This window comes from Rattus norvegicus, chromosome 4 (genome assembly GCF_021556685.1).
Source record: "Rattus norvegicus strain SHRSP/BbbUtx chromosome 4, alternate assembly SHRSP_T2T, whole genome shotgun sequence".
Taxonomy (NCBI): Eukaryota; Metazoa; Chordata; class Mammalia; order Rodentia; family Muridae; genus Rattus; species Rattus norvegicus.
Window position 1 is genome coordinate 176820835 of NC_141537.1, and position 17359 is coordinate 176838193.

General features: G+C 39.7%; 1 protein-coding gene across 1 annotated transcript in view; it reads right to left on the bottom strand.

Moving 5' to 3' along the window:
• Slco1a4 (solute carrier organic anion transporter family, member 1a4) overlaps positions 1-17359 on the bottom strand; it is a 54743-nt gene that overhangs the window by 18571 nt on the left and 18813 nt on the right. Inside the window, 4 exon segments of the mRNA NM_131906.1 lie at positions 3239-3460; positions 4565-4663; positions 9669-9815; positions 13577-13680. Coding sequence (NP_571981.1) covers positions 3239-3460; positions 4565-4663; positions 9669-9815; positions 13577-13680 — 572 coding nt within the window.

The window sequence follows — 17359 nt, forward strand, 5'->3', positions numbered from 1 at the left end:
CTCTAAGATTCCACTTTACACCCATCAGAATGGCTAAGTTTGAAACCCCAAGAGACAGTGCTGGAAAGATAAAGCACTCTGACTGCTCTTCCAGAGGTCCTGAGTTCAATTCCCAGCAACCACAAGATGGCGCACAACCATGTATAATGGAATCCAATGACCACTTCTGGTGTGTCTGAAGATATCAACAGTGTACTAACATACATAAAATAAGTAAAAACAAAAACAAAAACAAAACAACAAAAACCAAACAACTTCAATTGACAGCATAAGCTGGAGAGGATGTGGAGCAGGGGGAACAAGGCAAACTTGTACAACCACTCTGCAAATCAATCATGACTAGTCTTACCTGAAGACCCAGCAATACCGCTCTTGACCATATACTAAGACGCTCCCACCATACCACAAAGATCCGTTCTCTATTATATTCATAGCAGCTTTATCAGCAATAGCCAGAAACTGGAACAAACCCAGATGCCCCTCAGCCAAGGAACGGATAAAGAAAATGTGGTTCATTTATACAATGGAATACTGCTCAACTATTAAAAACAAGAGCACCATAAAAATTTGCAGTCGAATGGATAGAACTAGAAAATATTCTGAGTGAAGTAACTCAGAATCAAAGGAGATGCATGCTATGTACTCTCTTATAAGTTGATATTTTCCATAAATCCAGATACTATCCTCAGATTCAAACAAGCTAATAATGAGTATCCAGGAGGGGAAGCTTGAATCTCCCTCAGAAGGGAAAAATTAAATTGTCATTGGAGGTGTATGGATGGAGGGGAAATGATGGGAGAGGGGGGTCTGAAGGGGACTAGAAGGGGGCATCAGGTACAGGAAGAGCTGGGGAGAGAGAACAAGGTAAGTGAACTGAAAAAGGTAGTAGTGGGGGGAAGGGAGGTATCTCAAGGACTTGCTAGAAGCCTGGGATAGAGAAGACTCCAGAAAGCTTATGAGGATGACTCCACCTGAGAGTCCTAGCAGCTGGAATAGGGAACCTGAGTGGCCACTTCCTGTAGCCAGGCAGGACCCCCACTGGAGGAATAACAATACCCACCCACCCATGAAACCTTGTGATCCAAAATTTGTCCTGCCTTCAAGCACTGCAGGGACAAAGAAGGAGCAGAGATTTGAAGGAATGGCCAATGAATGGCTTGTCCACCTTAAGAACCATCCTGTGGGCAAGCATCAATCCCTAACACTATTAAAATAATCCGTTATGCTTGTCCATAAGAGCCCATCATAACTGTCCTCTGAGAGGATCCATATAGCAGCTGACTGAACCCCTGCAGAAACCTTCAACTAAACATTAGACTGAACTCAGGGAGTCTTACAGAAGAGAGCGGGGAAAGTTTGAAGGACCTGAGGTGGTAGGGACTCCACAAAATAGCAACAGATTCAATTAGCCTTGACCCTTGGGGCACTTCTAGAGACTAAATCATCAAATCATCAACCAAAGAGCACACAAGGGCTGGACCTAGGATACCTGCACAAATGTAGCAGATCTGTACCCTGGTCTTCATGGGCATTGCCAACAACTGGAATGGAGGCTTAAATGGATTCTGTTGCCTACCTGTGGATCCTATTCCCTTAACTTGGTTGTATTGTCTCACCTCAGTGGCAGAGGATATATGTCTAGTCCTGCAGTGACATGAGATGCCTCCCCATTCTCAGAGATGAAAGGGAAGGGGAATAGAGGCAAGGACCATGAGAGGGGGACCACGAGGAGGGGGCTGTGGTTAGGAAGTGAAGTGAATAAACATATATATTAATGAAAAAAGAAGCAGTAATGATATTTTAAACATCTCAACATGAAGGTCTCTCTATGAGGAATGCTGACTCGTTGGTGCATTACCAAGCACTTTCCAAGTGACTAAGCCAAGACTGTTCCCTTGTTTAAGAAGTGAGAGTCAAATTTGTAGCACCTGTTTCTAGGAAATGGATTGGATCTCACTGGAGAGGATTTGGCTGAAATTCACAGCAAACAGCCTCTTTCCTTCTCATGCCTTCATGTCTCTGTCTTGATTTTCTAATTTTACACTATCCTTCATAAATTGCCCAGAATTCATTGAGAGAAAATTATCAGGAAGATACCATTTCGAAGCAGAGGCAGAGCAGTTTAATGAAAAGAAATGGACTCTAGTGGCAAAAGCCATCTTTATGAGTGAGCTGGTTGCAGTTTGTATTCCTGGGAGCTCTGGAACTCATTCATGTTTGTTGACATCCCTGACCTCCTGAACGAGTCTCCACAGTTCACAGTAACTTTCTGTATGTCCTATTCTCTGCTAAACACTTTCCTTGTTTTGAAAATGCGATTGTTCTGGCAGACCACAAAGTTGCACAAAAACAGTCAGTATTTGCCCTTTCTGGAGAATCTTTAACATGGCTCTAATCCTAAGAACATTCACACCTCTACACTAACTCCAAGTGTCACTGGCTCCTCAGCCCTAGTGTTTAAGGCTATTCAGAGCACGACAGTGTTGGAGGTTATAAGTAATAGAAAAGAGCAGTATCATCAATAAGGTACCCACCACAGTAGTCTGTGCCAGAACGAAACAGAAACCCAGGAATATAATCCACTCTTACCCTCATTTGATAGGTAGAGCACTGGCTGGCCCTTCCTAACTTCCAATGATACACTCTCAGAATTCCAGAGCCCAAGCCGCACCCCTTATGCATGAAGCCCTATTGTAGCTTCTCACAGGAGCATCTCTACTCTGCATTGTTGATTAGCAACATTCCTGCTTGTCTTAAAACAGTCTGTTCTAAGAGAACAATTCTCCTTTAAACTATCACACACTTCCAAACATAAAGGATTATGTCACCTATCCTGTTTTCTCCTTCAGCCTTGACTTCAAGAATGCTCACAACTAAACTATAATTTTCTTTATCAAACAGGTTTTCCTCTACCACTATCTGTGGCTTGGATTTCTGCTCATTTCTGTTTTTGTGTTTTTCTCAACTTAGTCTAACATTCTGCAATTTCAAAACAGATGGTAAAATACATTTTCTCATTGAATGTTCAGACTGACTTGAATTTTTCATAAGTCTAATATAAGTAATGTAAGTCAGGTTCCCTATCGTGTCAGTTGTTTCCAAGTGGTGACTGTGGAAGACATCTAACACAGCTGAGTAGTGATGACTAGTGACAAACTGTCTCAACTCAGCACAAGAGTCAAGTGCCCACTGATCCCAGACACAGCTAAACCAAACAGAGTTTAGTTTCCATCATTGCCTTTAGTGATTCCTCGTTTTTCTTCCTTGGCCTTTTTTCTGTGTTTCTTCTCTTTGGCATTTTCAGTTCCATCCACATTCTCCTGTAATCCTTCCTTTGGAAGTGTTTTGGGAAAAAAGAAAAAGGGAAAGCTGGTCAGGATATTCACTCCTGCACAGACCAAAAAGCCGATCCACCAAGCTCCGACCCAGCGTGTATCTGTGGGAGTTATGGTCAGGTCATCTGTGAAGAAATACAGATACTGCGTTAGCTTCAGTCTTTCCTGTGTAGACTGTAGAAAATTATTAGTCATCATAATTCCATAAAGCATAAATTTGTATATAATTTGTAATCAATTCACAATTTGTTCTTGATATTCTTCGGGATTTGACTTTGAGATTCTTTTCTTCTACCTCTTAAATCCTGGGATTTCTAGCATCTGCCATTTCACTGTGATCTTTAGAAAGAGTGTATGAGTTTGATCAATTGGGTGAAATTAAAATCAAGTGAGAAGAAAAGGATCTAAGGTCCTTTGTGGCATAACAGTTAAAACTAAATTTCAAAAAGAGAGAAACAGGATTCGAGACATATTTAAGGAATTAGCTTCAACCTGATATAGCCATTTCTCAAAACACCACAGTGGGTGAGGGAGAGGGGTAGAAGAAACAGTTCAGTGGCTAAGAGTTAGTGTTGATCTTGCGGAAGTCCTGAGTTCTATTCCTGGCACCCATATGGAAATTCACCACTGTCTGTAACTCTGATATCAGGAGATTAGATACCCTCTTCTGACACAGCAGACACACACACACACACACACACACACACACACACACATGCACACGGGGAGGGGGAGAGAGAGAGAGAGAGAGAGAGAGAGAGAGAGAGAGAGAGAGAGAGAGAGAGAGAGAGAGGAGAGAGAATAAAATACATGGTATCCAATTACTTTTTATGGTTTGTGTATTTATTCAGAAAATTAATTTTATCAGGCAATATATGGTGATATATTTTAACAGCAATACATAAGTATTTCTGTCACATGAAATCTTTGTAAATCAGTGTTTACCAAATAACAGAAAGATTTGTTTCTTTATCCACTGTGACAGCCTCATTGAGAAATAAACCTTTATGGGTAATTGTTTGAAATCAAACATGGGGCTGAAACATTGAAGAATGGTGGACTTGGAATCAGAAGGTGACATTTTATCTTTTCCTCTGTTCCTTTAGGTCTATCATCTCAAATGTGATAACCTACCCAACAGGATCAAAGGAGGAGGCAGTGGTATAGTATTCCCAAGCATTCTCCCACACTCTGGGACTGGGCTGTATAAATAAAATGCATTGTGTTACCTGTATTCACAGACTCAATGTCTACATAAATGTTTGCACAGGAAGAAGCCAACAGAAGTCCAATCAAAGGGCCAATGGTCATTCCTGTTTCTAAAATCCCTGGAAGAAAACAAAGATAGGAAGTTACACAAATACACAAAGGATTTGTTTTTAAAAATAAAAGGGTTGAGACTGAAAAAAATTTAATCTTAGATTTATTTTCCTTACTTCGCAGAGCTGGGTATCAAATGTAGGATTCTAGTAAAGAACTCTTACTGAGCCACACACTTCACTAGCTTACATTTTTTTACATAGTCAACATATGTCTATGTTACCTGTTCATAAATGCCACATGTACATGTGTATGTTATCTGTAAATGTGCTAGTTTTCTATAAATATTGAGAAAGGAGTTCCCATTGCTTTAATATGGGATGTTTTCTAGAACCTCCACTTACAGAATTGTTTCTGGTAGGGGGCCACCACTGGAATCTGCTGGATGTCTTCTCATTCAGGGCATAGTAGTGGGGCTTCCAGTCATCTGGAGTAGGGTCACAACACCTTCCTGATTCTGTATTACTTTCCAGTCATAAAATGAATGGTTTGACTCCACCAATATTTCCACCATAATGAGGTGTCTCATGACAGGACACCAAACTATACTGTCCAGCAACAGAGACCAAAACTTCCAAGGATGTGAGCCAAATGAATTCTTTCTGTTTATAAGCCACTAACTCTGATTTATTATTACAAAAGTCTCATTATTTAAAAACCACCATTCAAATCCTCTTCTACTCTGAGATAACAACAAGACTGTACTATCACAGACAGTCCCATCAAAGCCATGATGTGAGTAAGGCCCTTTGATACTTCCATAGCCATGTTTTCAGAGGGTTTCTGTGATGGCTGACTTCTATTGTCAACTTGATACAACACAGAATAATCTGGGAGGAGGGTCTTAATAAAGCATTGCCTACATTGTGTTTACCTGTGGACATGGGAGTAGAAGATTGTCTTAATTCAGTTAATATGGGAAGACCCAGTCCACTGTGGGCAGTACCATTCCCCAGGAAGATTCTGAACTGTATAAGAGTGACAAATCAGTTGAGCACAACCATGTAAGCAAAAGCATAAAATGCATACGTTCACCCTCTCTGCTTTTGTGGGTGTGACCAGTAGTTTCCAACTCCTGCTACTCTGACTTCCCTGTTGTGATAAAATCCTAAACAGAATTTAACCCTTTTCTTGAAATGGAATCCTTTATCTCCAAAGGCGCACTTTCTCACAGTGACAGAAATTAAACTAACCCTGTTTATAGAGCACTGTGTGTTGTAATGAACACCTTGTACTGCAGCTTCATCAAAGCTCCACTCTGGAAGCTTCCTTCCATAGAAAGAATGTGCCCTCATAACACCACTTCTCTTTGATCTTATCCTGGTCACCTTTCTTATCTCATAGTTATTTTCACTTCCTTGGTCCTTTCCAACCACACCTGCCTTCTTTGAAACTATGTCTACTATCTCCCAATATATCTGTAGTTTAGAATCTCTCCTGAGCCATCCCTACCCACAGAAAATCCATATTTGAACAATGTCAACTTCCTTCTCTTCACTTTAGATTCTACCTTTCTCTCCTTCTCTGTGGTTCTATGGGTTTTGACTTCTCAATACCAAACCTTTCTGTCTGCTATGTTCTCTCAAACACTTCCTTCTGTTTGATGCTTCATATGAAAAGATTCTCACAAGATCTTCAACATTTCCTGCCCTACACTGCCTACCTCTCATTCTACTCAGATGCTACTTGATTATAAGATTCTTTCTTGGTATCACATGGATCACTTTGTCCACTACTGTCGTTATTTTATTGATTATTTGAGAGTTTTACATAATGAACTTCACTAACATTTACTTCTCAGTCTTCTCAGGTCCATCTTCCTCTCATATTCTCCCACAAATGGGAAGAAAAAGAAGAGGAAAATCCAAATCCAATCCATTTACTCACGGGGATATGGCCAAACTCCCAGTGTCCAGCACTTTAAACAAGAACCTTCTTCACCCACACCCCTGCTAGCAGCCATTAACCCTGGAGAGCTACACTTCTGAATCCCTATCACAATTTTTAAGACTTCCTCTTACTGGATTCCAGTCTAGACTGCTTCTTTTTGTGGAGTTGAGAGGATAGCGATAGGGGAAAAAGGTTTAAAAGCATCTTCCTTCTAGACCTTACTTTTCAAGTTGTTCTGAAAACACTGCAAGCTCTGCAGGTTGCAGACTCCTTGCAGCACAGCAGCACTCTGGCTTGGACTAAAAATCCAATATACAGGCTCCTTCATGGAGGCTACAGGGCTGACACTGAAGTGGAGAGAGGGCACGAGCTTGTTGAGGGCATCTCTCATTCATGCACTGAACCCTCCTAACCGCTGCAGGTATCAGCTGTGGCTTTGTGCTGGTTACCAGAGTCAGGGATTGCTGGGAAGATTTGCTTTGATTTTTGTCTAGTCTGTGGCAGGAACTGTATGCCTCAGCCATTTTGGCTCCTGTACACTTTTGACTTTTATCCTAACTTGCTTGATATTGTTGGCCAACTCCTGTTCTGTCTGTTTCCTCCTTCATTAAACTGTGTATTTATCATTTACTATGTTCCCATGGATACTCCTTGTTGAAGTTTCCTCCTCTCACTCCACACATAAGTAGAAATATCTCCAAGTATGTGGACCTAGGGATTCTCAGTACATATGTGCCTTTCCAAGGCAACCTGATCTCTTCTTGTTTCACATATTGTCAACATCAATAACTTTCAGTTTTTACATTTGGCTATAATATCTCTTCAGTTACAAAGCCATATACAAAACTATATTTCTAATTTGTTATTTATTTACAGTTATTTAATTATATATGCATATACATAATATTTATATAATAATATACTTATTATTTAGGAAACTTAAATATTTTTGTATTAAACATAAGATATGTAAATTATATTATTATATTTTATATATTTTTGTATATAATTTGTCTCTGGAGTTTTTATAAAGAGATCCATAATATAACAATTTATTGTAGGATAGTACTTGTATTTTATTTTTTAGATGTCTGTGGAGGGATGTAAAGAGAATGACTAGATTAACACTGGAAAATTTTATTGTCAAATTAATAAGTCTCTAAAATGTGACAAAAGTTATTTTTTAATTTAATTCATCTCAATTAACACTCAGCCTATTTCTGTCATCTCTTCCACTCTTTCTTTTCTAAGTGATGTGTCTACAAGTTCCAGATGCCAGGAAAGCAAGAAGCTCCCAGGACCTAATGGGGATGACATTAGCTGAAATTTGCAACAAAGGAGAGAGAGAACCTGTAGAGACCATATCCAGAGGTGAAACACAGCCCCTGGTTGAGGGTTGGGGCTACCCACCCATCTCAAAAATATTAACCTAGAATCGCTCCTGTTGACAGGTAATACAAGGTCAAAGAGAACAGAGGCTAAAGGAAAGGCCATCCAAAAACTGCCCTACGTGGCGATCCATCCCATATGCAGACATCAAACCCAAATACCATTGCTAATGCCAGGAAGCCTGCTGACAGGAGCCTGCTATAGCCGTCTCTTGAGAGGCTCTGCCAAAGCTTGACCAATACAGATGTGGATGCTTCCAGTCAACTGTTGGACTGAGCACAGTGTCCCCAATGGAGGAGTTAGAGAAAGGAGCAATGGAACTGAAGGGGTTTGCAACCCCATAGGAAGAACAGCAATATCACTAACCAGATCCCCCCAAACATCTCAGGGACTAAAACACCAACCAAAAAGTAAAAATGGAGTGACTGATGGCTCCAGCTGCATATGTAGCAGAGAATGAGCCTTGTTGGGCATCAAGGGAAGGAGAGACCCTTGGTCCTATGAAGGCTAGATGCCCCAACATAGGGAAATGCTAGGGTTGTGAGGCAGAAGTGGGTAGGTGGGTGAGTGGGGGAGCATCCTCACAGAAGCATGGGTGAGGGGAGATGGAATAGGGGATTGGGGATGGTAAACTGGAAATAGAGATAGCATTTGAAATGTAAATAAATAGAATAACTAATTAAGAAAACCCTGTATACAAAGCTCTGGGTTTATAATCAAGTACAGATGGATTTACTTAAGAACATAAGCAAATTATTCATAGTAAACTCAAATCAACTAGCAGACAATTCAAGGAAATGGATAGTAAATTTGCTCTTGCCTAAGAGATGCATACAGTTTTTTCTTTTTAAGATAATTTAAAAGGAATACAATCAAGAGAATGAACGTGGATATTAGATAAAGAAATGAAGAAACCCTTCTGGGCTGAGGGGTTACAAGGAAGGAAACTGTGTCATTAGCATCATGGAGATCATGGTGTAGAGCCTGGAGTAGTAAAAGATCAGCTGGTAAGTAAGGAACCAGTGGGTATGGTGAACATGATAGACAAGACATTATTAACAGTGTTTGGTAAGCCTTCCTCTGCAAGAGAACATGACAAGAGGAAACACAGCAGGAAGTCAGATGATTCAGCAAGTAAAGGCACTTGCCTGCCAAACATGACCCCAAAACAACAGTTTGATCCCTGGACTAACTCCTACAAAAAAGCTGGTTTCTGACTACCACACTGGCTTGTATGTGCATAACATGCACACACACACACACACACACACACACACACACACACACACACATATGCACAAACAGGCACACACATACACACATGTATGTACAGAGAGAGTAGAAAATGAACTATATTTTAAAATACTACAGACACAAAATGGCCAATAATGAAACTGCAATAACTTATAGATGAAAAACTAAAAGCAGCAAAATAGAAAAAAACAAACAATTGAATCTATTTTCCAGGAAATGTTGGAGAATCCGTTAATAGTTCAGAGACAGTGTGGTGGGATTAGAGGACTGTAGGTTCAGCAGATCAGAGGACTCTCCAACAGCGAGAAGCAGCTGGATGAAGGCCTTGTCTGGAGCTACTGGTCAACCCCACAATCTTATTACCTACAGAGTGGTAGGACTCTGCCCATACCCTGGAAACCACCCAAATCGATTATCAATTCCTACATTCCAAGAACTTGCTATCCAAGAAATGATACTAAGAATGATTTTCAAACTTACCAATGTATAAAGGAGAGTTTTCAGATTTGGCAAAGTCTTCAATGTAGGAAATACCCAAGGGCATGATGGGAGTTTCACCAATTCCACGTATTATGTTTCCTACCAGTACATATATCCACATTAATGATTTCATTTCTTTCACACACTCTGCATTAAAATAAGAGAAAACTGCATGAGTATTTGACAGTCAAGACTTATTGGAAGAAACTGAAAGTGTTACAAAAGAATTAAAATTTTTCTGAAAGCCTTCTTTCAGTCCTAAGCTCATGATAACCATAACGATTTACATTACTATTCTGGCTCTAAATCAGTGAGTCACCTTTACTGTGTACTCAGAAAGAATACTCAGCAATGGAGTACAAGTGCTAGACTGGAGCCAATTCCCACTTGGGTAAGAGAGATAACTACAGATAAATACCTCTTCCCCACTAAGATTTTAGTGGCAACACATTGATCATAAGACTATACACCAAAGAAATAAACAAACACTATAAACTAGGACTCTCCCTCAGCTATATGGACTCAGTTTTACATCAATCAGAGGACCCAGTTACTTAGTAAGTGTGTTGCCTCATTCAATCCCTCTACAACTTTGAGGAAGGGAAAACAAACATGCATGTGTACTCTGAAAATTCATGCTGTACTTACACAACGCAGACAGAAGGGTGGAAGTTTGAAATTATTTACAGCATAAATTACTTTTTAGAAACTAAATGTTGAAGCAAATAGTAAATGTCTATTTTTTCTATACATTTCATCATTTATTATCAATAAAGTACTCCAACAGTTTCTGTATCAGAAAATCATTTGGGTATCAAAAACTAGGCCAAAGGGAACTGAAAGGCAAAAGAAAAAAATCTTTGAAGGTTTGCATGCAGCTCCCAAGTTTATTCTCAGCTAAATAAACTACTGTCACTCCAGAAGCAAACTATGACATCATGTTTTAAGGGAACTGAAGAAGAATGAATCCGCTCCTGTGGACTGGTCAGGGGGATTGCCTGCACGTGTCCTAAGCACAGCTAGGCCATAAAGTATGATTGTTATTCATTCCTAGTACAGTAAAATCAGTTTGCATATCTAGGAATTCAGATTCTTATCTTTAAGAAACAAGATTTCTATCTAGAGGTCACTGGGAGATGCTCAACTTACTTCTAAGGCAAGTGTCAGACACTAGAAGAATCAAGTGCTTTTCTGGGGCTTTGAACATGGGGAGATATCAATTTTAACTGAAATGCAAGAAGGACAAAGGGAAGATTTTCCAAAGTCAGTTCAGGAGGTGAGAATGGTGGTGTGGAGGTTACTGTCTTACATTGTAGGCATAATGTTTATATGCCCTCTGTGAAGTTATGCCCCTGCCCATCCTTGCTGTTTAATGCAGTCTGTGACTGGGCAAAATAAAAAAAAAAATATGATGGTTAAAGCAAAGGCAGGAAGTAGAAGGTAGAAATTCTGGAAGGAGATATGCTGGGAAAAAAGATCCCCACAAAGACTCAGAGGAAGTCAGATGTATGAAACATAGAGGAGGTAATAAATAGCCATGCGGCAGACATAGACTAGAATAAATGGGTGAAAATAAATTCAGAGCTACTTGGGGAACAAGCCAAGTTAAGGTCAAAAGCATTGTTAATAAAAATAATCTTCCTGTCCTTATTCAGGAACTGGGACTGACTTAGAAAAACACACGCCATTTCATCACATTCCTGAGCTTATAAGGTTTCTGTGGCTGGGAGCTTCAGACATGGCTGCTCTTTGACGCTCAAGTTTGTTTGAGCTCCACAGATTTCCTGAGGCAGTATCATTCAAGCTTTGGAGACTACTGCAATTTCTGTGGTATTAAAATCCAGCATAAAATGGAGATGTTCTGGACTGAATCACCTCCAGACAAAATGTTCAGGAAATGTGCTGGGTCTTTACCATATGTGACTTTAAAAACACTTTGTCAAATGGATAAGTAAGTGTGTGCACCTTCATGAGTATATTTGAATCACATGTGTGCAGATACCCAGAGGGTCAGAAGAGGGCACCCAATTCCCCAGGACTAGACTTCCAGGTGCTTGTGAGCAACCTGATGTTAGTTCTGGAACCAAAGCAGGCCCTCTGTGTAAATACTGTGGAGGTTTGAGTGGAAATGCCCAGAGGCTCTGGTGTTAAATTCATAGTCTCTAGTTGATGATGCTGTTAGGGGAGGTTTAGAAAGAATGCCACTGGAGACAGGCTTCAAGAGCTAACAGCCTCATTCTACTTCCAGATAGCTCTATCTCTGTCCTATGCTCACAGTAGAGATGTGAGCCCTTGGATTCCTGTTCTTCCTACCATGCCTCCCTGTCCTGATTGCTTCCCATCCCTCTAAGTCACTTAAGTGGGTGACCTAAGATCATCAGAAATATCAGATATTTACACTATGATTCATAACAGTAGGAAAATTATAGCTATGAAGTAGCAAGAAAATATTTTTTGGTTGGGGTCAACACAACATAAGGGACTATATTAGAGGGCTGCAGCATAGGGAATGCTGAGAATCTCTGATTTAGAACTAGCGACACGAATGAACTCATCCTTGTATAAGTTCCTTTCATCATGGTGTCTATCAGAGTAAAATAGAAGCAGTAATACATGAAGTACATTTACACAGAATTTTGCTGTATTTGGGAGGGCTTATCCAGAGCAGACCATTAGGGCTGGGACATAATCAATGGACTAATTGTTGATGCAATCATGAGACTTATATCATTGAGCAATACTGAAAGGTTAGAGGTGGGCCAATTTGGAGAAAGTTGGTCCTGGGGAGTTGCATGTTCACAGAGATTATATCTCACCACTTCCTGTATCTTGTTTATATTCTTCCTGCCCACCAAGAAGGTAAAGACCAGTATCAGCCAATACTCATGCACTATGATTCTCTGTCCATAAATATGGGGCCAAGTGACCACAGGCTAAACCCTGTAAAACTGTCAGAGAAAATAAAGACTTTCTCCCTTGAGTTCTTCCCTTCGATTTTAATCACCGTGAACATAACTAATAGAGCATATGCTTGTACTTGAGCCAGTATCACAGGGCCTGGGCCAAGAGGAAATAAAGGAAGCACCACCGTTTGGTTTAACTGCACAGTAATGTCTCTGTTAACGAGGGAAAGGGAGACTAAAAGGCAAGTTCTTGGGTAAGAATGAAACTTGGTACACAGCACAGGTCCAGATAAGCTGCTTTCTGTCTCTATTTCTTATTTGTATAATCATTGTGATATATAACTTTTTGTCAACTTGACTCAAATTAGGCACCCAAGAAGAACTCTCAGGTGAGGAATTACCTCCATCGAATTGGCCTGTGGGCATGTCTAGGATGTGTTTTATTTCTTGGCTAAGTGATGAGAGATGACATAGACTACTGTGGGTGGCACTACCTCTGGGCACGTGGGCCTAAGCTGTAGAATAGATGTAGCTGAGCAAGACAGAGAAGCCAGCTAGGATACAGCATTCCCCAATGGTCTCTGCTTTGGTCTGTAACTGCAGGTTCCTGCACTGGCTTCCCTCATGGTGGACTATAGTTGGTAACTAGATAAACTCTCCTCTTTGAGTTGCTTTTAGTCAATGTCTTATTACAGCAACAGAAAAACAAACTAGACCAGTCACGGAGATTCAGAGTTTGTCTAAATCCATTCTTCTAAATCATTTTCTCATGTGGAATTAACTCTACAATGTTGCCTAAGGAACAAAGGATTCTTAATAAGTATATTCAGACTCAGGATGGAGAATATGATAGATTATTAGACAGCTCCCTTCCCTGAAGAGGGAAATAAATTTTGTTCATTTGTCCTACATTTCTACTAAATCCAGTGCCATATTAAAGCCCTTCATAAAAAAGCATTCTGTTTTCATGTCTCTGACCCAAAAGAATTAGAAGCACAAGCCAACCTGAGGGGTCTTGTGTTGGATTTAAGGTCTGGGATCTGTTTTCCACACAGAAGAAGCTGTTTGAGGACACGTTGCTTGTAGGTAAAATCGTTTCATATTCATATCTGTGTGGACACAGGAAACATTCACAGTGAGGAGTTGACCACAAGGAGAGCATTTGCAGATTACTGACTCCTTCTTCCCTGAAAACAGGGTGTCAAGAGCCAATGAAGACATTTCCACAGCATTCAGTCTGATAATCATGAATCCTATGGCAGGCCAAGCAAGATGACACAGTAGATAAAGTACTTGATACAAAAGCCTAATAATCTCAGTTCAGTACTTGGAACCCTCATGGGCATGCACGTGTGCACATACACACACACATGTACATAAATGCAGGTATACAAATAAATAAGTGAGCAAATAAATAATTAAAACACTAAATTGGTCAGGTAACTCTAGATGCAAATTCCAGAGCTGCACAAAATTGGTGTGGTGGCCCATGTCTGCCACCAAAGCACTTGAAAGGTGAACACATCAGAAGCAGAAACACAAAGCCACTTCAGCTATATACCTAGTTTGAGGCCAGCCTGGGATGTATTTTACTTTTCTCAAAGAAATAAAATAGGCAAGCAAGCAAACAAACAAAAACAAATGAATAAAAGTAAGTAGGAAATATCATCAAAAGGGATTGATAAAAAAAGTGAGACTTATTTATAGTTAGCATTCAAGTCCCTCTGTTTATGTGACATTGCTTTCAGATTCTCTAATGTCATTTCTCTGTGGTTTCTAAATGACAATTATCTAGAAATAATTGTTGTGAGATAAATGAACAAAAAGCAAGAAAAAATGAGACACAATAAAGTAGAATGAAGACAAAATCTTTAGAGAGACACCAACAATACAAAATAAGAAACATGGTCTGGGTTCTCTGAGCTATGTTCCTATCCTTCTTTTCTGAGAATTCAAACGATCATCCTTTCATATGTTCAATAACTCCAACAGAAGAAAAATCTACATATTATAACTAGATATGACAGAATCCATCACCTGACAACAGTGTCATGGGACCAAAAGTGCCAATAAAATGTGGACATTTAACTTGAGCACATCACCAAGAATCATTGTCCAAGAAAGAAAATAACAGAATGTAAACATAGAGGAAAATGTGTTCATCTATCTCCATTGGAGAGTACATTGGATCATCATTTCTTAGGTGAAAGAAAACAAGAGGAAAACATGGGCTGCTGACTTCAGCATTAGTGTGGAGCTATACTTGCCAACAGTATAACTTCTATGCTACATACTATAACTCAGAAATGAGAATAACTTTCCCCTAGAACAACTGCCTGGACATGCCAACAGAGGTTGTCAGTGAATTTGTAGAGACATGCCTGTGTCTATCTCCTCATGATCCCATGAAGACAGGTCAGTTTCAAAGAATTATCACCTTCAGCAGAAGGTGAGGAAACACAAGAATAGCCAACTATTTATTGACATTGATTTGAATAGAATAGAAAGTAAAAAAAAACAAATTTAATTCCATTCACAAACTTTCAGTTCCCTTCAAAATCACCCAAGAAGATCAAATGACCTTCATTTAGTTAATTATCCATTTAAAATTCAGTTGTGCTTTCGAGGTCCAGTGACTCCCCTAATTGGCAACAAAAGAGCAGTAAAGGGTTTCAAAATGAAGTGAGGGAAGGCCAATACCTCAAAAACAAGGTGATATAGATATAGAGATATAGCTCAATTTGTCACTGGGGTCTGGCAAACACCAATCCAGGATTTGATCTGGAGCAATCAGTAAAATTAGGTATAGTGAGAAACACCTGTATTCCCAGCACTCAGAGGATGGAGGCCAGGGAATCCAAAGTTCATGAAGATTTTTAACTGCAGAGCAATTAATGTGACAGTGAAGTTGCACATAAGGGGTAACTAGGTCCTCAGACTTTTCCTCCACCTCTCCATGTGGAATGCCAACAGATGCAAGAGGATGCAAGCTGGTACTCTGAGGACACAGATGCCAAAAAGGAGAGTCATTATGTTTTAAAAACTTGTGCAAAAAGTGATCTTCCCATTCTTTTCTGGCTGGTAACCAAGTTTCTACCCCTATGACAAGTGCAAAGAATTCCTCCCTAGATATATAAACTATCTATACAGGTTTCAGAGAAAACTCACAATCATCCAGTCCATGTTCAATCACACATTGACTTATCCTTCTGAAAAAGAGACAATGATGACAAAAGGAGAAAGTCACACAGGAAAAGTCACTAAATTATTGACAAAATAATATGTTCCCCAAAATAATAAGAATATAATAATAATAATAATAATAATAAGAAGAAGAAGAAGAAGAAGAAGAAGAAGAAGAAGAAGACAAGGTAAAGAGGTGTCCTTGACAACAAAATGTCAACGATATGACAAGCCCACGCAAGAGACTGCATGACAAAGTTAAATCTTCCAGGAATCAACAAGGAGATGAGAAATCATGAAGTTAAAAAGTGAAGATGCCAAAATATGAATAAAACATATGGTGCCATTGTTCAAATAGCAGCTGCAGAAAAAGGAGTTGAGGTGGGAAAAATATAGTATGGAGGAGAAAAGACTACAAGAAACTTCACAAAATGATCTGAGCGCAGGCATCTGATAGAGCTGGCAAAGGACTCATATCAATAATTATCAAGTTCAGACAATGGAGCTAAAAACAAAAAAAAAGGGAAAGAAAACAGGCACAGGAATTAGAATACTAATTCTGATTCCAAAATTTACAAATTTGTGACAATATGCTTAAATTGTGAAAGGAATTTTCTTTTCTTCTGCAGAATAAAGAGAAGGAGAATAAGCAGCAAACAGGGATTAGGGTGCTCCTCCAGTGACTAGTTAAGAGCCAGACAGAGGAGAAGCAGGGCACTTGTTAGGGCTCAGCCTTGGAATAGCAGCCTTTGGAAATCTGAAGCAAGGGGTTCACCGAAAGTCTGTGGTAAACCTGAGCTACATAGTAAATTTTAGGCAAGCTTGGGCTACACACTAAGGCCATGTTTTTAAAAAGATAATGTGTGGCTGGAGAGATAGCTCAGTGGTTAAGGGTCCTTAAAGAGGACCTGGGTTCATTTTCCAGTACCCACATGGTAGTTGACAACCATCTGGAGCTCCAGTTCCAGGGGTCCAACACCCTCTTCTCATCTTTGTATGTACCAGTTACACACATGGTGCGCACGCGTGCACACACACACACACACACACACACACACACACACACACACACACTAGATAAAAGATCTTAAAAGGAAAGAAATAAGAAAATGAATGAAGAAAGGGAGGCAGGGGGAAGTAGATGAAGGAAAGAAAAAGAACATCATGGTGGAGAGTTCCAAGGAGATGGCACTGAGCTGACCTATAAGTTTGTAGTTCACAAGCAGGAGGAGTATAGGAGACAATAGATCCCATGACAACAGTGTATGTGCCTAGAGACGTTCGTTCCCTCTGCCAGCTGCTGATGGACTTGTCTAATATTCAGTGATACAAAGTCAATCAAGTAGAAGAAAAGTGAACTAAGTTGTAAATCCGAGTTTTTTTTTTTTTAAAGAATGAGTTCTATAACAAAATTAGCAAAGTTCGATGGTAGAAAACATTTTTAGTCATGTCAACGAAAATGGTAACTTTTATATTAATGAACACCTAAGTACTAAAAACTACCAGGACACTCAGGCAAACAAAAGAAAAAACTGAAAACTATCCCCAGAAATCAGGAACTGAGGCAAGAAATAACATAATTTCAATTTGACAATTTTCCATGTA